Source organism: Phyllobates terribilis, unplaced genomic scaffold (assembly GCF_046119375.1).
Source record: "Phyllobates terribilis strain yellow unplaced genomic scaffold, ASM4611937v1 Scaffold_291__1_contigs__length_2406647, whole genome shotgun sequence".
In the NCBI taxonomy this organism is placed as follows: domain Eukaryota; kingdom Metazoa; phylum Chordata; class Amphibia; order Anura; family Dendrobatidae; genus Phyllobates; species Phyllobates terribilis.
Window position 1 is genome coordinate 577,034 of NW_027363051.1, and position 24,233 is coordinate 601,266.

The 24,233-nt window shown below is 45.8% G+C and overlaps 1 protein-coding gene across 1 annotated transcript in view; it reads right to left on the bottom strand.

Moving 5' to 3' along the window:
• The window catches only part of LOC141220384 (uncharacterized), an 87,974-nt gene extending 63,972 nt beyond the window's left edge, over positions 1–24,002 (bottom strand). Inside the window, exons 1-6 of the mRNA XM_073666317.1 lie at positions 23,681–24,002; positions 23,179–23,361; positions 19,510–19,633; positions 15,325–15,422; positions 15,167–15,245; positions 13,880–13,977 (exon numbers count right to left, since the gene is read on the bottom strand). Coding sequence (XP_073522418.1) covers positions 13,880–13,977; positions 15,167–15,245; positions 15,325–15,422; positions 19,510–19,633; positions 23,179–23,361; positions 23,681–23,764 — 666 coding nt within the window. The 5' untranslated portion in view covers positions 23,765–24,002. The remainder of the gene's footprint in view (positions 1–13,879; positions 13,978–15,166; positions 15,246–15,324; positions 15,423–19,509; positions 19,634–23,178; positions 23,362–23,680) is intronic.
• Positions 24,003–24,233: the final 231 nt, after the last annotated feature.

Genomic DNA, 24,233 nt, shown 5'->3' on the forward strand with positions numbered 1-24,233 from the left:
ATTCTGATGACTAGCAAGGACACGTTAGTTTCTATTGATACAAGGAAGGAACATTTGGTTGTTGTTTTTGACCTAAGGTAACCGTCAGACTTATATAGCATAGATGGGGTCTTTGAACTTGGGGGACCTCATCTTCTGCTATAACACCCCCCTCATCACTTCACTGTCCAACAATCCAAAATGACTTTTTGAAACCTTAAACTTCCTCCTGAAACCTAATGCACAGGCCCCCACCACCAACCTCAGCGGTGAGGATCTGGCCACTTATTTCCTAGAAAAAATCAACCACATCCATCAGGTCATTTTGGTCCAATCTCCTCAGTGCCTGGATCCCCTTCCCTGCCGCACTTCAAGCTCACTAGCCATCTTTGAGCCTGTTACAGAAGAAGAAGTTACCCAGCTCCTCACTTCTTCCCGACCTACAACCTGCAACAGTGACCCCATTCCTTCACATCTGCAGTCTCTCTCCCCGGTGGTCACCACTCACCTGACTAAAATATTTAACCTCTCTCTTTCTTCAGGTATCTTCCCCTCCTCATTTAAACATGCCATCATAACCCCTTTACTTAAAAAGCCATCCCTGGACCAGAACTGCGCTGCTAACTACAGACCTGTCTCTAATCTTCCTTAAATCTCTAAACTCCTGGAACGCTTGGTCCACTCCCGTCTAATCCGCTATCTCTCAGATAACTCTCTCCTCGACCCTCTACAATCTGGTTTCCGCTCCTTACACTCCACTGAAACTACCCTCACTAAAGTCTCTAATGATCTACTAACAGCTAAATCCAAAGGTCACTGCTCCCTGCTGATTCTCCTGGATCTCTCGGCTGCATTTGACACTGTGGATCACCAGCTCCTCCTCACTATGCTCCGCTCTATAGGCCTCCAGGAAACTGTTCTCCTCCTACATCTCTGACCGCTCCTTCACTGTATCTTTTGCCGGCTCCTCTTCCTCTACTCGTCCCCTTACTATCGGTGTCCCGCAGGGATCAGTCCTATGCCCCCTCCTCTTCTCTCTATACACTGCCCCTATTGGACTAACAATCAGCAGATTTGGGTTCCAGTATCATCTCTATGCTGACACCTCTTCCCCTGACATCACCCCTACCCTAATACAAAATACTAAGAATTGTCTGTCCGCTGTCTCTAACATCATGTCCTCCCTCTATCTTAAACTGAATCTCTACAAAACTGAACTTCTTGTGTTTCTCCCCTCTACTAACCCAACTCTACCTGACATTGAAATTACCTTGGATGGTTCAACCATAACTCCCAGTAGCACGTTCGCTGCCTTGGGGTCATATTTGACACTAACCTTTCCTTTACTCCCTATATCCGATCACTCACTCGCTCTTGTCACCTGCATCTTAAAAACATCTCCAGAATCCGACCTTTTCTCACCTTTGAAACTGCTAAAACTCTTACTGTCGCTCTTATTCACTCCCGTCTGGACTACCGCAACTCTCTTCTGATCGGTCTCCCTCTTACCAAACTTTCTCCTCTCCAATCTGTCCTGAATGCAGCAGCCAGGGTCGTATTTCTGTCCAGCCGCTTCACCGATGCCTCCATCTTGTGCCAGTCATTACACTGGTTGCCCATTCGCTACAGGGTCCAATATAAACTCATAGCTGTCACCCACAAAGCTCTCCACAGTTCGGCACCACCTTATATCTCTTCTCTCATCTCTGCCTATCGCCCTACACGTGCCCTCCGTTCTACAAATGACCTAAGACTAACATCCCTCATAATTTGAACCTCGCACCTCCGTCTCCAAGACTTCTCTCGTGCTGTGCCAGTTCTCTGGAATGCTCTACCCTAGAAGAACCGACTGATGCCTAGCCCCCATGTCTTCAAGCGCGCTTTAAAAACCCATCTCTTTAAACAAGCCGACCACCTCAACTACTCAGTAAACCAACTTTCCCCTTTTTCCTCCTTCTAAATATTATTCAGAATCTGCTCCCTACTATTCATCTGTCTCCACACCCTCCATGCACACGATAACTGCACTCGATACTTGATTATTGCACTTATACATACGGGCTGATGACCGGATCATGCAGCTTTATATGAAAATCCCTATTTATTATAATTGCCAGACCTGAAATAACAAGCACTTTTCACCTACTGTGTCCCCCCATTCCCTTGTAGATTGTAAGCGTGCGAGCGGCCGGACCCTCGCTCCTAATGTAACTGTTTAAACTGTCTTACCTTGTATTGAATTTATTGTCTGTACATGTCCCCGCTTAATTGTAAAGTGCTGCGGAATATGTTGGCGCTATATAAGTAAAACTTATTAGTATGTTTTTTTTGCATTTCCTACAGTGCTTGCCAAAAGTATTGGCACCCCTGCAATTCTGTCAGATAATACTCAGTTTCTTCCTGAAAAGGATTGCAATCACAAATTCTTTGGTATTATTCTCTTCATTTAATTTGTCTTCAATGAAAAAACACAAAAAGAATTGTCCTAAAGCCAAATTGGATATAATTCCACACCAAACCTAAAAAAGGGGGTGGACAAAAGTATTGGCACCCTTTTAAAAATCATGTGATGCTTCTCTAATTCGTGTAATTAACAGCACCTGTAACTTACCTGTGGCACCTAACAGGTGTTGGCAATAACTAAATCACACTTGCAGCCAGTTAACAAGGATTAAAGTTGACTCAACCTCTGTCCTGTGTCCTTGTGTGTACCCCATTGAGCATGGAGAAAAGAAAGAAGACCAAAGAACTGTCTGAGGACTTGAGAAACCAAATTGTGAGGAAGCATGAGCAATCTCAAAGCTACAAGTCCATCTCCAAAGACCTGAATGTTCCTGTGTCTTCCGTGCGCAGTGTCATCAAGAAGTGTAAAGCCCATGGCACTGTGGCTAACCTCCCTAGATGTGGACGGAAAAGAAAAATTGACGAGAGATTTCAACGCAAGATTGTGCGGATGGTGGATAAAGAACCTCGACTAACATCCAAACAAGTTCAAGCTGCCCTGCAGTCCGAAGGTACAACAGTGTCAACCAGTACTATCCGTCGGTGTCTGAATGAAAAGGGACTGTATGGTAGGATACCCAGGAAGACCCCACTTCTTACCCCGAGACATAAAAAAGCCAGGCTGGAGTTTGCCAAAACTTACCTGAGAAAGCCTAAAACGTTTTGGAAGAATGTTCTCTGGTCAGATGAGACAAAAGTAGAGCTTTTTGGGAAAAAGCATCAACATAGAGTGTACAGGAAAAAAAAGAGGTATTCAAAGAAAAGAACACGGTCCCTACAGTCAAACATGGCGGAGGTTCCCTGATGTTTTGGGGTTGCTTTGCTGCCTCTGGCACTGAACTGCTTGACCGTGTGCATGGCATTATGAAGTCTGAAGACTACTAACAAATTTTGCAGCATAATGTAGGGCCCAGTGTGAGAAAGCTGGGTCTCCCTCAGAGGTCATGGGTCTTCCAGCAGGACAATGACCTAAAACACACTTCCAAAGGCACTATAAAATGGTTTTAGAGAAAGCACTGGAGACTTCTAAGGTGGCCAGCAATGAGTCCAGACCTAAATCCCATAGAACACCTGTGGAGAGATCTCAAAATGGCAGTTTGGAGAAGGCACCCTTCAAATATCAGGGACCTGGAGCAGTTTGCCAAAGAAGAATGGTCTACAATTCCAGCAGAGCATTGTAAGAAACTCATTGATGGTTACCGGAAGCAGTTGTTCCCAGTTATTTTGGCTAAAGGTTGTGCAACCAAGTATTAGGCTGAGGGTGCCAATACTTTTGTCCGGCCCTTTTTTGGAGTTTTGTGTGAAATGATCAATGATTTGATTTTTGCTTCATTCTCTTTTGTGTTTTTTCCTTGCAAGCAAATTAAATGAAGATAATAATACCAAAGAATTTGTGATTGCAATCATTTTCAGGAAGAAACTGAGTACTTTTGGCCAGCACTGTATATACGCCTATATATATATTTGTGGCAATGTGTATTGGTGTAAAATAAAATATTTAATTTGATAGTTATTATACTTTGTTATGGACGTTTTTTCATCTTTGCGTATATACACTGCTCAAAAAAATAAAGGGAACACTGAAATACCCATCCTAGATCTGAATGAATGAAATATTCTCATTGAATACTTTGTTCTGTACAAAGTGGAAAAACACATTACAGGCTGATCCAACTTTGATGTAATGTCCTTAAAACAAGTCAAAATGAGGCTCAGTATTGTGTGTGGCCTCCACGTGCCTGTATGACCTCCCTACAACGCCTGGGCATGCTCCTGATGAGGCTGAGTATTGTGTGTGGCCTCCACGTGCCTGTATGACCTCCCTACAACACCTGGGCATGCTCCTGATGAGGCTCAGTATTGTGTGTGGCCTCCACGTGCCTGTATGACCTCCCTACAACACCTGGGCATGCTCCTGATGAGGCTGAGTATTGTGTGTGGCCTCCACGTGCCTGTATGACCTCCCTACAACGCCTGGGCATGCTCCTGATGAGGCTGAGTATTGTGTGTGGCCTCCACGTGCCTGTATGACCTCCCTACAACACCTGGGCATGCTCCTGATGAGGCTCAGTATTGTGTGTGGCCTCCACGTGCCTGTATGACCTCCCTACAACGCCTGGGCATGCTCCTGATGAGGCTGAGTATTGTGTGTGGCCTCCACGTGCCTGTATGACCTCCCTACAACGCCTGGGCATGCTCCTGATGAGGCTGAGTATTGTGTGTGGCCTCCACGTGCCTGTATGACCTGCCTACAACGCCTGGGCATGCTCCTGATGAGGCTCAGTATTGTGTGTGGCCTCCACGTGCCTGTATGACCTCCCTACAATGCCTGGCCATGCTCCTGATGAGGCTCAGTATTGTGTGTGGCCTCCACGTGCCTGTATGACCTCCCTACAACGCCTGGGCATGCTCCTGATGAGGCTGAGTATTGTGTGTGGCCTCCACGTGCCTGTATGACCTCCCTACAATGCCTGGGCATGCTCCTGATGAGGCTGAGTATTGTGTGTGGCCTCCACGTGCCTGTATGACCTCCCTACAACGCCTGGGCATGCTCCTGATGAGGTTGCGGATGGTCTCCTGTGGGATCTCCTCCCAGACCTGGACTAAAGCATCCGCCAACTCCTGGACAGTCTGGGGTGCAACGTGACAACGGTGGATGGAGCGAGACATGATGTGCTCAATCGGATTCAGGTCTGGGGGAACGGGCGGCCAGTCCATAGCTTCAATGCCTTCATCTTGCAGGAACTGTTGACACACTCCAGCCACATGAGGTCTGGCATTGTCCTGCATTAGGAGGAACCCAGGGCCAATCACACCAGCATACGGTCTTACAAGGGGTCTGAGGATCTCATCTTGGTACCTAATGAGAGTCAGGCTACCTCTGGCGAGCACATGGAGGGCTGTGCGGCCCTCCAAAGAAATGCCACCCCACACCAGTACTGACCCACTGCCAAACCGGTCATGCTGAAGGATGTTGCAGGCAGCAGATCGCTCTCCACGGCGTTTCCAGACTCTGTCACGCCTGTCACATGTGCTCAGTGTGAACCTGCTTTCATCTGTGAAGAGCACAGGGCGTCAGTGGCGACTTTGCCAATCCTGGTGTTCTGTGGCAAATGCCAAGCGCCCTGCACGGTGTTGGGCTGTGAGCACAACCCCCATCTGTGGACGTCGGGCCCTCATACCACCTTCATGGAGTCGGTTTATAACCGTTTGTGCAGCCACATGCACATTTGTGGCCTGCTGGAGGTCATTTTGCAGGGCTCTGGCAGTGCTCCTCCTTGCACAAAGGTGGAGGTAGCGGTCCTGCTGCTGGGTTGTTGCCCTCCTATGGCGCCCCACGTCTCCTGGTGTACTGGCCTGTCTCCTGGTACCGCCTCCAGCCTCTGGACACTACGCTGACAGACACAGCAAATCTTCTTGCCACAGCTTGCATTGATGTGCCATCTTGGATGAGCTGCACTACCTGAGCAACTTCTGTGGGTTGTAGAGTCCGTCTCATGCTACCATGAGTGTGAAAGTACAACCAATATTCAAAACTGACCAAAACATCAGCCAGAAAGCATTGTACTGAGATGTGGTCTGTGGTCCCCACCTGCAGAACCACTCCTTTATTGAGGGTGTCTTGATAATTGACAATAATTTCCATCCATTGTCTATTCCATTTGTATAACAGCATGTGAAATTGATTGTCAATCAGTGTTGCTTCCTAAGTGGACAGTTTGGTTTCAGAGAAGTTTGATCACTTGGAGTTATATTCTGTTGTGTAAGTGTTCCCTTTATTTTTTTGAGCAGTGTATATTTTATATAATGAGACTTATATGATTATATGAATGTTTGTGGTTTTCTTCATTTTTTATTTCATTGTGATGTCATTTCCTTGTTTTTTTCTATATAAATGTTGTATTTCTATGTGATTGGCCACAATTGAGAAAAGCTCTGGAGGAGCTGAAACGTTTTGCAGATTTGTGGATGTGGAATAAATGATTGACTACAGGTGAGTGCCGGGATCTCTTTCCTTTCCCTCTCCATTACTAACCTGAGGGCTTTTAGACAGCTGTGTTTTATGACAAATCACAGCTGTCATCAACCCTAACCACCATTACCCCGATCGCCACCGCACCAGGGCAATCGTGAAGAGCCGTGCAAAGCACCTGAATTGGTGCGCCATTTCTGAGGCGGCTGCGGGCTGGTATTTTTAGGCTGGGAAGGGCCCAGTAACCGAGGACCTTCCCACCCTGATAATATCCGCTCACAGCTGTCTGCTTTACCTTTGCTGGTTATCAAAAATAGGGAGGACTCCACATCTCTTTTTTAATTTATTAGCTAAACACAAGTACAGTAAACTCCACACACAGGGCAGTAATTATATATCTCACGGATATCGATCATCTATCTCAATCTTTGCACATCTAACACCTAAATATCTGTCATTTCTATTCTGCGCTCTCTTCCGGCACGTGTCACACAGACGTGTGTGCGGATGTCACACTTTATGTCATCTGTGTGCAGGACGTACTGACGTCAGAGCTGCCGGCAAAAAACGGACATGTCCGGTCCGTGTGACCATGTGCGCAGCCTATAGATTATAATGGGTGTACACGTGTGTGTCTCCGGTACGTGTGAAGGGGGCCTAAAGGGTATGAGCACTTTTAGTATGAGTTACCAGTAGGGGGCGTGACCACTTAAAGTGCCTAGGGCAGCATGAATGCCAGATACGGCCCTGAGCACAGCCCTAATAAAGTCATTAGAGCTGCAGATAAAGGGGGCTCGATCACAGCTCTGGATAGTGGGTTGTATGAGCCGGAGGTTATGAACATGGATGACGATACTAATATATGCCGCACTCTAGATGGAGATCCTACTAATTCATACAATACCCCCTTACATTGTCTTTTGGAGGAGGGTTTGGTATCGGCTGTACTTAATGCCAAACAGAACGATTAAAGGAAAATCGCCCACAATGTCCAATATTTCATACATTACCGAAAACTCACAAAGAAGGAAACATCCATCAGTCTAGAGATACATTCAATACTGGCTGCAGAGAAGATTCCTATAATATAGTGAATATTACCAGAAAACATTTACCTATGTTATACACTGACAAGGATCCAGCAACAAGAAAGACAACTGACACGTGGAGGACAAACACCAAAGGTTTCATTGAATGTGGGAGAAATAAATGTGGTTTGTGCAAGTCTGTGCACAAAGCAAAAATGTCTGCATCTACTAACCATAATAAACCCTATAATATCCGACATCTCATTAGTTGTAGCTCCACACGTCATTGACACCATACAATGTGAAGCTTGTCTGCTGCAATATGTGGGGGGCACGGTCAGACCCTTACGTCACCGCATTGGGGGACACGTTAGGGACGTTCTTGGCCCCACAACACGTAATACATCTGCAGCATCACAACATCTCATACAACACAATAGGGATTAATCACTTTACAGTTGTGGGTATTGAATATGTCACCAGACCAGCTAAGGGGGAGATTGGTATAAAAAGTACACCCCCGAGAAGCCTTGTGGATTCTGGAATTGGACTCCAGATTCCCCAGTGATATGAAGCTTCCTTCAGACCTTGTATCCATTTACTGAATTGTGTTTTTTCCTCTTTTATAGTAATTATACATAATATACACATTATAGATGCAGACACTTCATTCTTCTATTGCACGGATGCTTTTTGTTGTGGACATATGATCGTCCATAGGGGTAATGTAGACATACTTGCACATGTCCATTTGGGTCTGGGGGTCTCCGCTGTGCATTAGACCCTATGATGTGTATAAGAAGCCGGTTACTGGTGATTTATTATGTCATGAAGAAGAACTGAACACAAATACCAGGTAGAAACGCAGAGATGTTTTGCTCCTATCTGTTTTTTAATGTTTCTATGATTTTAATTTGATTTGTTCAATAAAAGTTTTTGGTTTTATTCACATCGGAAAACAAGTGCTGGATTATCAGTAACTTTCTTTGTCCCGTCCATTCCTTCCCAACTGTGATTTTTCATCCAAGCATTGAGAGATGAGCTGAAAGCAGACAATGTTTTCTATAGAGGAATGGCAGACATGGGTGTTGTCCACATAGAAAGCCTCTCCTAAATGTTACATTTCTGAAGAACAGGGTGACAGTGATTCAGTGGCCAAGTGTCTCCTGATCTGAACCCAACCAAACACCTATGGGGAATTCTGAAGAGACAAGTTGTCATCGCTCCATCCAGCATCCAGGCTCTAAGAGCTCGTTATCGAAAAAGAGATAAAAGATAGATATAGTATTGTCACTAAGTTGTTCATTCCAGGCCTAGAAAACTTGGTGCCGTCCTTTAAAATTATGGAGGCCATACAAAATAATAGATGTAGTAGCTTTTGATGTGGGGTGTACTCATTTTTGCATCAACTAATTTGAGTAAAACTGAAGATTTTGTAATGATAGTTATATTAATAACCTTACTTTCATGTTTTGATTACAAAAAAAATGTTCTATGAAACTTAGTGTTGGCAAAATTGTAGAAATTGATCTTGTGTTCAGTGAGCTATTAAATAAAATCTTACTCATTAAAGGGGGTGTACTCATTTATGCTGAACAATGTTTATTAAACTTTATATAACACAGTGAACATAATTACACTTTCTTTCCCGTATGACTTCTCTCATGTTTTACAAGGTGTGATTTATGTATAAAAGATTTCCCACATTCTGAACATGAATACGGCTTTTCTCCTGTGTGAATTTTCTGATGTGTAATAAGATTCCCTTTACCTGTAAAGCATTTCCCACATTCTGAACATGAATATGGCTTTTCTCTTGTGTGAATTCTCTTATGAACAGAAAGATTTGATTTCTGCATAAAAGATTTCCCACATTCTGAACATGAATATGGCTTCTCTCCTGTGCGATTTCTCTCATGTATAACAAATTGTGATTTATATGTAAAGCATTTCCCACATTCTGAACAGGAGTATGGCTTTTTACCTTTGTGTTTTCTGTGTGTTAAAAAATCTGAGCTTTTTGTAAATTGCTTGTCACACTGAAATCTTGAATCCACTTTGCCCCCTGGACTTTTGGTAACAATGTGAGATTGCTCAGGAGATGATTCCTCATGATTAGGAGGATTATAAGAAAGTGAAGTGCTGTGAAGTCCAGGAGGTGCAGGAAGGGTGATGAGGTTTCCTCCATTAGAGTGCTTCCTGATATCTTCTTTTTTACAATTTAGTGATGAACCGTTATTCTCACAAGGATTTCCTATAAGGAGGAAAGATAAATTAGATATGAGTTTTTTCTTCAACACAAAAGAGATTTCTGAATGTATTTTCTGGAGCTCACAATGAAGACCCTCGTCAGTGAAAGTACCGGGAATAAGGAGGACAACTACATGCCATAACATTAACACAATGACGGGTAAAGTGAATGACACTTATAAACTGGTGACATTGGCACAAGTCAATGGTGGCAGAGATTAGACAGCAAATAGTTCTTTAAGTGGTAATTACTGATGACAGGTTCCCTTAATGTACCTCCAGTGCCATTTCACTCTCAAGCTTCGTATCTTGCCCTTAGTATAGAAAAGTGTCCACGTAATTAAAGAAGTTGTCCACTACTATTAAAAATTCCCCCAATGTAATTAACCCGTTGAGAGAAGATTTCTTTTAATTACCTAGCTTTGTCTTTATTGCCTGTGAGCGGCGCTATCGCTGGCCACTCACCGGCATCACGCGACCCCCGGCTGCAGCCGGCTCTTGCTTCCGCTGATGTCACGTCAAGTGAGGCGTGACTCGGTGATGCGATCCCCGCGGTGGATGCCGGGCTGTGGGTGGGGTTTCACCGCGCGTCACATCCAGCATCCACCGCGCACTTTCCCAATGAATGCAAGGTAATTGTGATTCACAAAATGTTATACAATTGAACGGTGAAGAAAAAAAAATTACATTTTTACCACTATAATGTTATTTTAGCCCCAGATTTTACATTTTCACAAGGGAAAATGGGTAAAAATGACGTCATAATTTTATACAATTTCTGCTGAACGGGGCAATACCCCATATGTGGCTGTACAGTACTGCTTAGCCACATGGCGAGACTCGGGAGGGACGGAGCGCTACTTGACTCTTGGAGAACAAACTTTAGTAGAACAGTTTGCAGACTCCATATAGAGAGCCCCAAAGTGGCAGAAGAGCAGAATCCCCCCTCAAGTGACACCAGTTTGGAAATTACACCCCTATGGAAATGTATCTACAGGTGTAGTGATGAATTTGACTCCATGGGTGCTTTCCAGAAACGAGCAGTAATGGATGTTGCGAAGTGAAAATGCAAATATTTCATTATAGTGGCCAGTACATTGTAGTGTCCGGTACATTGTGGTGCCCTTACGTTGTAGCGCCCAGTACATGATTCCCAGCTAGTGCTTTCTGGAGAAATAAATTGGCTCTCCTCGCTACAGTAATGCCAAACATGTGGATGCTAACTGCACACGGTGGGGCCCAGGAGGAGGGGGCATTTGGATTTGGGAGCGCAGATGTCACTGGATTTCTTTAAGTGGGAGCCACGTCACTTTTCCAGAGCCTTTGTGCTACCAGTAATATGGACACCCCCTATATTACTGTTTACAGATGATGAACCTGAGTGGAGACTTGTTTTTTGTGGGTTGAGTAGAAGCTCTTGGTGGCATTTTGGGGTACAGAACATTTTGGATCATATTTATCCTGTGCTGTACGCTGAACACTTACAGTGGGTACGGGAAGTATTCAGACCCCTTAAAGTTTTTCACTCTTTGTTTCATTGCAGCCATTTGGTAAATTCTAAAAAGTTCATTTATTTTTCTCATTAAAGTACACTCTGCACCCCATCTTGACTGAAAAAAAGCAAAAATGCAGACAAATTTGCAAATGTATTAAAAAAGAAAAACTGAAATATCACATGGTCATAAGTATTCAGACCCTTTGCTCAGACACTCATATTTAAGTCACGTGCTGTCTATTTCCTTGTGATCCTCCTTGAGATGGTTCTACTCCTTCATTGGAGTCCAGCTGTGTTTAATTAAACTGATAGGACTTGATTTGGAAAGACACACACCTGTCTATATAAGACGTCACCGCTCACAGTGCATGTCAGACCAAATGAGAATCATCAGCTCAAAGGAACTGCCCAAGGAGCTCAGAGACAGAATTGTGGCAAGGCACAGATGTGGCCAAGGTTACAAAAGTATTTCTGAATTACTTAAGGTTCCTAAGAGCACAGTGGCCTCCATAATCCTTAAATGGAAGAAGTTTGGGACCACAAGAAGTCTTCCTAGACCTGGCCGTCCAGCCAAACTGAGCAATCGTGGGAGAAGAGGTAAAGAAAACCCCCAAGATCACTGTGGCTGAGCTCCAGAGATGCAGTAGGGAGATTGGAGAAAGTTCCACAAAGTCAACGATCACTGCAGCCCTCCACCAGTCGGGCCTTTATGGCAGAGTGGCCAGATGGAAGCCTCTCCTCAGTGCAAGACATATGAAAGCCCGCATAGAGTTTGCTCAAAACACATGAAGGACTCACAGACTATGAAAAATAAGATTCTCTGGTCTGATGAGATGAAGATAGAACTTTTTGGTGATAATTCTAAGCGGTATGTGTGGAGAAAACCTGGCACTGCTCATGACCTGCCCAATACAATCCCTACAGTGAAACATGGTGGAGGCAGCATCATGGTATGGGGGTATTTTTCAGCTGCAAAGACAGGATGACTGGTTGCAATTGAAGGAAACATGAATGCAGCCAAGTACAGAGATATCCTGGATGAAAACCTCTTCCAGAGTGCTCTGGACCTCAGACTTGGCCGAAGGTTCACCTTCCAACAAGACAATAACCCTAAGCACACAGCTAAAATGACAAAGGAGTGGCTTCAGAACAATTCTGTGACCATTCTTGACTGGCCCAGCCAGAGCCCTGACCTAAACCCAATTGAGCATCTCTGGAGAGACCTGAAAATGGCTGTCCACCAACGTTCACCATCCAACCTGATGGAACTGGAGAGGATCTGCAAGGAAGAATGGCAGAAGATCCCTAAATCCAGGTGTGAAAAACTTGTTACATCATTCCCAAGAAGACTCATGGCTGTACTAGCTCAAAAGGGGCTTCTATTCAATACTGAGCAAAGGGTCTGAATACTTATGACCATGTGATATTTCAGTTTTTCTTTTTTAATAAATTTGCAAAAATGTCTACATTTCTGTTTTTTTTCAGTCAAGATGGGGTGCAGAGTGTACTATAATGAGAAAAAAATGAACTTTTTAGAACTTACCGAATAGCTGCAATAAAACAAAGAGTGAAAAATGTAAAGGGGTCTGAATACTTTCCGTACCCACTGTACATCGGGGTTTCCATCTAAATCTACAAAATACACGATTCAGATGACACCCCCGAGGGATCCATTCAGAATAATGAGGCAGCAGAGTTACACCGGACTCCGTCTAGCCTCTGGTCGACTGCGCTTTTATGCACGCTGAAAAAGATGGACATCACTGGATCATAGGCCAGACGGCGTCCACAGCGCCTCATTATATGGAATCTTCCCCCGGGGTTCTGTCCGAATCGCAAGCTCAGTCATTTATATGGCAGCATGAGACTTGTGTAAGAATAATATGAAAGTAAAAGATGGAAGTAATATTAAAAAACACAATTAGGAAAATTAAAAATGTGCTTATTAAATCATTAAGAGGTGTGAATGCGGCCCAGTTATTCATCGGTGCGCAACCGGACTCTGTACAAGAGCAGCCGCGCCATCACCGGACGCTTCTGCTGTGATGTGGACGGCGGATAAAGCTTCACTGCACCGGAGACCTCATACAATATCACACACCGGTCATCATCACACGCCGCTAATCATAGTCACATGCCAATCATCATCGTCATACGCCAATCATCATCATCACACACCGCTAATCATAGTCACATGCCAATCATCATCGTCATACGCCAGTCATCATCATCACACGCCGCTAATCATAGTCACATGCCAATCATCATCGTCATACGCCAGTCATCATCATCACACGCCGCTAATCATAGTCACATGCCAATCATCGTCATACGCCGCTAATCATAGTCACATGCCAATCATCATCGTCATACGCCAGTCATCATCATCACACGCCGGTCATTATTACATACCTGTGGAAACATCTACAGGAATCTCCTCCTTCCCGTCACTCACACACGGCTGATCCCTCCTCGTCATCACTTCTTCTTCTGTCTCATCCTTCACTTTATTCTTAGTCGGATCTTCCTCCTGATATATCAGATGTAACAATCAGCACAATACAAGAAACCACCAAAATCTGTGACATCTATGACCTCGATCAGAAATGTCCCCCCATATACAGATCCGGTACAGGGCTCAGCACCGTCTACCTGATGACTCTCCGGGATGTTGTGATTCTCTTCTGGACAGCCCTGGGGATACAGAGGACGGGGACATCTCTCTGGTGGATTTCTTTCCATGAGTCCTTCTGTAGGAAACACACAGTGACAGAATACAGTGACATGTAAAAGTTTGGGCACCAATGGTCAAAATTACTGTTATTGTGAACAGTTAAGTTGAAGATGAAATAATCTCTAAACGCCCTAAAGTTAAAGATGACATTTCCTTTGTATTTTAGGCAAAACAATAAATAATAAATTATATATATTTTCATCTTTTACATTTAACATGGTGTTATGTTTGCATCAAGAATTTGCTGAAATTTCATGGAATCCATTCTTCCCTCTACCCGTTCCCTGTGCCATTGGCTGCAACACAACCCCAAAGCAGGATTGATCCACCACCATGCTTAATGGTTGGCGAGATGTTCTTTTCCTAAAATTCTGTGCCCTTTTTCTCCACACAACTTTTATCATTGCTCTATTTTAACCTCATCGGTCCACAAGACTTGTTTCCAAAATGCATCAGACCTTCTTAGATGTACTTTTGCATACTTCTGACGCTGAATTTCATGGTGAGGTCGCAGGAGAGGTTTTCTTCTGATGACTCTTCCATGAAGGCCATATTTGTGCAGGTGTCTCTGAAGAGTATAATAATGTACCACAACTCCAGAGTCTGCTAAATCTTTCTGAAGGTCTTTTGCAGTCAGGAGGGGGTTCTGATTTGCCTCTATAGCAATCCTACTGAAAATTTGCTTGGTCTTCCAGACCTTATCTTGACCTCCACTGTTTCTATTAACTGACATTTCTTTATTACATTTTGAACCGAGGAAAGGGCAACTTGAAAACGCTTCGCTCATAGCCTTCTCCTGCTTTGTGGGCCTCCACCATTTTCAGAGTGCTAGACAGCGGATTAGAAGAAGCCATGGCTGCTGTTTATTTGGCACATTGTTAGAGTAGGCAGGGTTTTTATAAAGCTGGCCTTTCCTAACGATGATAGTGAACGAGCCCTTACCCTAACAGGCTAAGTAAGGTCTGAATCATTGGTCAAAGTTATCTGAGCACACAAATGTCCAAGGGTAATACAAAGGAAATGTATCATCTTTAACTTTAGGTCTTTTAGAGATCATTTCATCTTCAACTTGCTTAACTGGTCACAATAACAGTAATTTTGACCAGGGGTGCCCAAACTTTTAAATGCCACTGTAGATTGTGTCATGCAATGATGGAAGTAGTAGTAGATGACCACAGAACAGACATGACAGTCTCCCTCCTCACCCTGCTGATCGGCCCATATTGCGGTCGCCTCTTGTGCTCCATGTATAACTTCAACCTTAATATTAATCAGATCTTCATCCTAAAAAGAAAAAATGTAAGATGAGCTCAAATCCCATCACATCATGGTCAGATGCTGTGGGGACTTCAGTGTCATCTACCTGATGATCCTCCGGGATATTGTGATTCTCCTCTGGACAGTCCTGGGGATACAGAGGACAGGGACATCTCTCTGGTGGATTTCTCCCCCTGGATCCATCTGTGGAGACACAGAGACTGAATACATGACCTGCCGTGTATCTGTCTATATATGAGACTCGTCTCTCAGAACCGGTAATTCTATGTTTATGTATCAGTGAATAAATTACATTGTTGCGGTCCTCACCACCGGTACCGAGGTCCCAGCACATTGTGGGCCCCAAGTATGAAGTGATAATCAGCGAGACCAAAGCCTAATGCTTTCTGCTCTGCACTCGGAGGATGAGGACCCTGAGGAGAGGGACAGAGAAGACCCTCATCAGTCAATGAAGGAGCCGTACTAAGAAACACAACTTCTCCAAGTTTCGTCTCCACCAGGGATGGAACCACAGAGGAGCTGGAGAAAGCTCCACATTTCCATCCATTGGTTTCTTCTCTCCTAAATCACTGTATGTAGATTGGGGGAAGGACGGTGACCATTTACCAGTGATTGTTTTTTGAGAGCTCATGATGTCACCGTGAGGACACGGCCTCCCTCCTGGACAGGATCCTCTGGGATCACTAAGAGGAGAGAACCTGATCTACTAAAAGACGGGTTACCGTGTTTTTCTTCTTCTTTAAATAGAGATAACTCTCAACATCCGCCTCGGTATAAACACTAAAATAAGCAGCAAGTTCTGCATTTGACTCTAAAGGAGGAAAAAAAGGCACATGTACGGCTGACGGATGAAGTCACAGAACCCGGAAGGACGGTGTTGTGGGGAGCACCCAGTACACAGCGGTTAGTACCTATCAATGTGTAGAAAGGACAACTAGAGAGCAGGCACCGGGGTCATGGGCGCTTACTGATGAACACGGGGAGCCAAGGAGAGATTGTCTGGTCAGACTCCACAGAAAAGCTCCATAATACATATTCTTCTGAACAAATATCCCTCTAAGGGAGACTTACACTTATTACCACCAGACCAGGATCTCAGATTGAAGTCCCCATTATTTTTGCTTTGTCTCCCAAAATTAGAACAAATGTTTTTGTGTGTGTATATATATATATATATATGTATAGATATATACGGTTAGGTCCATATATATTTGGACAGAGACAACGTTTTTCTAATTTTGGTTCTAGACATTACCACAATGAATTTTAAAACAAAACAATTCAGATGCAGTTGAAGTTCAGACTTTCAGCTTTCATTTGAGGGGATCCACATTAAAATTGGATGAAGGGTTTAGGAGTTTCAGCTCCTTAACATGTGCCACCCTGTTTTTAAAGGGACCAAAAGTAATTGGACAATTGACTCCAAGGCTATTTCATGGACAGGTGTGGGCAATCCCTTCGTTTTGTCATTCTCAATTAAGCAGATAAAAGGCCTGGAGTTGATTTGAGGTGTGGTGTTTGCATTTGGAAGGTTTTGCTGTGAAGTAAACATGCGGTCAAAGGAGCTCTCCATGCAGGTGAAACAAGCCATCCTTAAGCTGCAAAAACAGAAAAAAACCATCCGAGAAATTGCTACAATATTAGGAGTGGCAAAATCTACAGTTTAGTGCATCCTGAGAAAGAAAGAAAGCACTGGTGAACTCATCAATGCAAAAAGACCTGGGCGCCCACGGAAGACAACAGTGGTGGATGATCGCAGAATAATCTCCATGGTGAAGAGAAACCCCTTCACAACAGCCAACCAAGTGAACAACACTCTCCAGGAGGTAGGCGTATCAATATCCAAATCTACCATAAAGAGAAGACTGCATGAAAGTAACTACAGAGGGTTCACTGCACGGTGCAAGCCACTCATAAGCATCAAGAAGAAAAAGGCTAGACTGGACTTTGCTAAAAAACATCTAAAAAAGCCAGCACAGTTCTGGAAGAACATTCTTTGGACAGATGAAACCAAGATCAACCTCTACCAGAATGATGGAAAGAGAAAAGTATGGCGAAGGCATGCTACAGCTCATGATCCAAAGCATACCACATCATCTGTAAAACACGGCGGAGGCAGTGTGATGGCTTGGGCATGCATGGCTGCCAGCGGCACTGGGTTACTAGTGTTTATTGATGATGTGACACAGGACAGAAGCAGCCGAATTAATTCTGATGTATTCAGAGCCATACTGTGTGCTCAGATCCAGCCAAATGCAGCCAAACTGATTGGTTGTCGTTTCATACTACAGATGGACAATGACCCAAAACATAAAGCCAAAGCAACCAGGAGTTTATTAAAGCAAAGAAGTGGAATATTCTTGAATGGCCAAGTCAGTCACCTGATCTCAACCCAATTGAGCATGCATTTCACTTGTTAAAGACTAAACTTCAGACAGAAAGGCCCACAAACAAACAGCAACTGAAGACCACCGCAGTGAAGGCCTGGCAGAGCACCAAAAAGGAGGAAACACCGCGTCTGGTGATGTCCATGAGTTCAAGACTTCAGGCAGTCATTGCCAACAAAGGGTTGTCAACCAAGTACTAGAAATGAACATTTTTTTTTTAATTATTTAATCTGTCTAATTACTTTTGGTCCCTTTAAAAACAGGGTGGCACATGTTAAGGAGCTGAAACTCCTAAACCCTTCATCCAATTGTAATGTGGATACCCTCAAATGAAAGCTGAAAGTCTGAACTTCAACTGCATCTGAATTGTTTTGTTTAAAATTCATTGTGGTAATGTCTAGAACCAAAATTAGAAAAATGTTGTCTCTGTCCAAATACATATGGACCTAACTGTATATCCCATAATGAGCAGGAGATATACTTGCGTACTTGGGGTTTTGAATTGGAATTCTAGGGGTGTGTTCTAAGAGATGTGGCATGACATGCATGATGGTTCACAGTCTGTGAAGTGCCCGGAACGTTTGTGCGTTCCACCGGCCCATGATGGATGGATGGATGGATGAAGGGGCGTGGTGATGATAAGCACAAAGACGCGGCGTGACACTCATGACAACACACAGGAAGTAAAGTGTCTGGAACACATATGCATTCTATCGGCCCATGATGGATGGATGGATGAACGGGCGGGGTTATGATATGCATGATGATGTGAGTGATGACTCACAGGAAGTAAAGCACAGGCAATACGGACCTTTTGCAAGGGATATTGGGAACAGTAGGAAATCCGGTGATAGGAAGTACCTGCGTTCCATGATGAATATGGCAGACTAGCGTGAGTTTCCACCAACCTAAGGTAGGGCTTGAATTACACTAATAATATGACTATAGACAGCCGATGCAACTAGGGGGGTCATTTTGATTGGCGCACAACTAGAGAGAGACTGTATAAAATATCACAATGACCCATTCTTTGTAAATGCCAAGTATATACTAGGTGCTCTAACAAGAGGCTGGGAAAGCTAGTTAGGAGCTTGAACATGCTGTGCATCTATCTCCACCTGATGAACCCGGAAAGGGAGAAAAGCGTCGGGAGAAGCACGTAAAGTATTGCAGGGACATCTTATGAGAGGGTCAGATGTGGACTGCCCTTATCAGGTCGGGGGCAATGAGTATTGACGGAAATAATAGCTTATTCAGGGCTTACTAGGACCCCCTAAAGCTCCAACTGACGGGGAACCCTGGATTATCCGGAACTGCAATCCGACTGTACTCCCCTCTGTTCCATGGACACAGGAATATGTTGAGATCTTTCCAAATCTTTGGATTTATAGGAATTTATACATAAAGGTTTAGAGGTGACCACTGTCTCGCACACGATCTGTGCATTTCCGGTATTTGTTTATTATCTGATTTATGATTATATTTAATACTTGTATGTCTATAGGCCTATTCTGGTGGGCCTTCTTTGTGTTGTATGTGTTACTTTTATATTCACACATTGTACCAAGGTCTTTATAGGCACTATGATAGTCGGTCTATTTTAATCATATTTAATAAATGTTATATTTTAACAATACCTACATAGTGATGCTCTAAGGAAGGTGAAAGATTCTGAAAGAAGCCGCCGAGGACGAAGACTCAAGACTGATGAAGACGACAGCGGAGAAACCGCGACTCACAGATCAGAAGAGAATAATCAGGGAATGAAAGCTGTGAGAAAATGTAGAGAAAACCAGAGCAAGTCTGGAGAAAAATCATCTATTATAGGACGAGGCCGAGAGACGTCATCACATCCACCGGAGCCAACAAGAGTCTCCTCTCACCTGGTGATGTCAGAGGCCGGAGCTCCTCCATCATCACCTCCTGGTACCGATCCTGGTGTCCTTCTAGATACTCCCACTCCTCCATGGAGAGATAGACAGCGACGTCCTGACACCTTATAGGAACCTGACAACAACGACACCGTCATCACCCAGAATCCTCCAGTGCTGTCCTGTATAATGTCCCAGCAGTCACCTCTCCGCTCATCACCCAGAATCCTCCAGTGCTGTCCTGTATAATGTCCCAGCAGTCACCTCTCCTCTCATCACCCAGAATCCTCCAGTGCCGTCCTGTATAATGTCCCAGCAGTCACCTCTCCGCTCATCACCCAGAATCCTCCAGTGCTGTCCTGTATAATGTCCCAGCAGTCACCTCTCCACTCATCAACCAGAATCCTCCAGTGCTGTCCTGTATAATGTCCCAGCAGTCACCTCTCCAGTCATCACCCAGAATCCTCCAGTGCCGTCCTGTATAATGTCCCAGCAGTCACCTCTCCTCATCACCCAGAATCCTCCAGTGCTGTCCTGTATAAAGTCCCAGCAGTCACCTCTCCTCTCATCACCCAGAATCCTCCAATGCTGTCCTGTATAATGTCCCAGCAGTCACCTCTCCTCTCATCACCCAGAATCCTCCAGTGCTGTCCTGTATAATGTGCCAGCAGTCACCTCTCCGGTCATCACCCAGAATCCTCCAGTGCTGTCCTGTATAATGTCCCAGCAGTCACCTCTCCTCTCATCACCCAGAATCCTCCAGTGCTGTCCTGTATAATGTCCCAGCAGTCACCTCTCCAGTCATCACCCAGAATCCTCCAGAGCCGTCCTGTATAATGTCCCAGCAGTCACCTCTCCTCTCATCACCCAGAATCCTCCAGTGCCGTCCTGTATAATGTCCCAGCAGTCACCTCTCCGCTCATCACCCAGAATCCTCCAGTGCTGTCCTGTATAATGTCCCAGCAGTCACCTCTCCACTCATCAACCAGAATCCTCCAGTGCTGTCCTGTATAATGTCCCAGCAGTCACCTCTCCAGTCATCACCCAGAATCCTCCAGTGCCGTCCTGTATAATGTCCCAGCAGTCACCTCTCCTCATCACCCAGAATCCTCCAGTGCTGTCCTGTATAAAGTCCCAGCAGTCACCTCTCCTCTCATCACCCAGAATCCTCCAATGCTGTCCTGTATAATGTCCCAGCAGTCACCTCTCCTCTCATCACCCAGAATCCTCCAGTGCTGTCCTGTATAATGTGCCAGCAGTCACCTCTCCGGTCATCACCCAGAATCCTCCAGTGCTGTCCTGTATAATGTCCCAGCAGTCACCTCTAAGCTCATCACCCAGATTCCTCCAGTGCTGTCCTGTATAATGTCCCAGCAGTCACCTCTCCTCTCATCACCCAGAATCCTCCAGTGCTGTCCTGTATAATGTCCCAGCAGTCACCTCTCCTCTCATCACCCAGAATCCTCCAGTGCTGTCCTGTATAATGTCCCAGCAGTCACCTCTCCTCTCATCACCCAGAATCCTCCAGTGCTGTCCTGTATAATGTCCCAGCAGTCACCTCTCCTCTCATCACCCAGAATCCTCCAGTGCTGTCCTGTATAATGTCCTAGCAGTCACCTCTCCAGTTATCACCCAGAATCCTCCAGTGCTGTCCTGTATAATGTCCCAGCAGTCACCTCTCCGGCCATCACCCAGAATCCTCCAGTGCTGTCCTGTATAATGTCCCAGCAGTCACCACTCCGGCCATCACCCAGAATCCTCCAGTGCTGTCCTGTATAATGTCCCAGCAGTCACCTCTCCAGTCATCACCCAGAATCCTCCAGTGCTGTCCTGTATAATGTCCCAGCAGTCACCTCTCCGGTTATCACCCAGAATCCTCCAGTGACGTCCTGTATAATGTCCCAGCAGTCACCTCTCCAGTCATCACCCAGAATCCTCCAGTGCAGTCCTGTATAATGTCCCAGCAGTCACCTCTCCGGTTATCACCCAGAATCCTCCAGTGACGTCCTGTATAATGTCCCAGCAGTCACCTCTCCAGTCATCACCCAGAATCCTCCAGAGCTGTCCTGTATAATGTCCCAGCAGTCACCTCTCCTCTCATCACACAGAATCCTCCAGTGCTGTCCTGTATAATGTCCCAGCAGTCACCTCTCCAGTCATCACCCAGAATCCTCCAGTGCTGTCCTGTATAACGTCCCAGCAGTCACCTCTCCGCTCATCACCCAGAATCCTCCAGTGCTGTCCTGTATAACGTCCCAGCAGTCACCTCTCCGGTCATCACCCAGAATCCTCCAGTGCTGTCCTGTATAATGTCCCAGCAGTCACCTCTCTGCTCATCACCCAGAATCCTCCAGTGCCGTCCTGTATAATGTCCCAGCAGTCACCTCTCCGGTCATCACCCAGAATCCTCCAGTGCTGTCCTGTATAATGTCCCAGCAGTCACCTCTCCGCTCATCACCCAGAATCCTCCAGTGCTGTCCTGTATAATGTCCCAGCAGTCACCTCTCCGGACATCACCCAGAATCCTCCAGTGCTGTCCTGTATAATGTCCCAGCAGTCACCTCTCCGGTCATCACCCAGAATCCTCCAGTGCTGTCCTGTATAATGTCCCAGCAGTCACCTCTCCGCTCATCACCCAGAATCCTCCAGTGCTGTCCTGTATAATGTCCCAGCAGTCACCTCTCCGGTCATCACCCAGAATCCTCCAGTGCTGTCCTGTATAATGTCCCAGCAGTCACCTCTCTGCTCATCACCCAGAATCCTCCAGTGCTGTCCTGTATAATGTCCCAGCGTCAGCTCTCCGGTCATCACCCAGAATCCTCCAGTGCTGTCCTGCATAAAGTCCCAGCAGTCACCTCTCTGCTCATCACCCAGAATCCTCCAGTGCGGTACTGTATAATGTCCAATTAGTCACCTCTCCGGTCATCACCCAGAATCCTCCAGTGCTGTCCTGTATAATGTCCCAGCAGTCACCTCTCGGGTCATCACCCAGAATCCTCCAGTGCTGTCCTGTATAATGTCTCAGCAGTCACCTCTCCGCTCATCACCCAGAATCCTCCAGTGCCGTCCTGTATAATGTCCCAGCAGTCACCTCTCCGCTCATCACCCAGAATCCTCCAGTGCTGTCCTGTATAATGTCCCAGCAGTCAACTCTCCAGTCATCACCCAGAATCCTCCAGTGCTGTCCTGTATAATGTCCCAGCAGTCACCTCTCCGGTCATCACCCAGAATCCTCCAGTGCTGTCCTGTATAATGTCCCAGCAGTCACCTATCCGGTCATCACCCAGAATCCTCCAGTGCTGTCCTGTATAATGTCCCAGCAGTCACCTCTCCGCTCATCACCCAGAATCCTCCAGTGCTGTCCTGTATAATGTCCCAGCAGTCACCTCTCCGCTCATCACCCAGAATCCTCCAGTGCGCTCCTGTATAATGTCCCAGCAGTCACCTCTCCGCTCATCACCCAGAATCCTCCAGTGCCGTCCTGTATAATGTCCCAGCAGTTACCTCTCTGGTCATCACCCAGAATCCTCCAGTGCGCTCCTGTATAATGTCCCAGCAGTCACCTCTCCGGTCATCACCCAGAATCCTCCAGTGCAGTCCTGTATAATGTCCCAGCAGTCACCTCTCCGCTCATCACCCAGAATCCTCCAGTGCTGTCCTGTATAATGTCCCAGCAGTCACCTCTCCGCTCAGCAGCTCAATCATCTTGTTGCTGAGCTCTAGGATCTTCTTCTTCCTCCTCTCATGTATCGGGGGGTGCGGGGGAGGCTCTGTGATGGGGCCCGGGCTCCGCCCTCCTGACTCCTGGAGATGGATGATGGGAGTCACACCCTCCCCCGGTGTCTTCCTCACTATTGTGTAATCCTGTGTATGGAGAGAGACACTTAGGGAGAAGAATTCCTTCCCGACTCCAGATCTGACAATCAGTAGAAATCCCGGGATCAATAACCGTCTCCAGTAATCTGGGGCCATAACCTGGAATATTATTACACTCAGGACAGACATCCAGGCCCCTCTACAGCTCTTATAGGGAATCCCCATGACAACTCCTCCTGGCAGAGAGCTGCACACAATCACTGCTCTTACAGTAAAGAATCCTTCTCTTCCTCTTCTGGATTTCCTCTTCCCGATGTCGGACTTGTTCCATAACACAATAAAGCTGATAGAAATGTAGAGGAGTTACCTCTCCGCTCAGCAGGGAGATGATCTCCAGGGTGAAGTGTAATAATCTTCTGGTGGTCTCGTCCTCGTCCATCCTCGGGGTCATTCAGGAGAAGGAGGGATGAACACTGGATCAGCTGGAGGGATCTCGTCCTGCCGGCTGATAACAGAGAGCAAGAGCTGCACACAACCAGGAAGGAGCTGCTGCACTGAGAGCTGGAGGACCTGTGGTGACGTCACTGCCATGTGATCAGGGGCGGAGCTCAGGAGAGAAATGGTGAAGGGTCGGTGATAAGACGTCATCACAGGTCCTTCAGCTCTTCCTTCCTCAGCGCCTCTCCTGATCACATGACGGTGACGTCACCACAGGTTCTCCGCTCTCAGTGCAGCAGCCTCACCCTGTGCTGTTGCGGTGATGCCCTGTTGCCTCTCTCTGTCCCCTGTTGCCTCTCTCTGTCCCCTGTTGCCTCTCTCTGTCCCCTGTTGCCTCTCTCTGTCCCCTGTTGCGTGTGTCTCTGTCCCCTGTTGCGTGTGTCTCTCTGTCCCCTGTTGCGTGTGTCTCTCTGTCCCCTGTT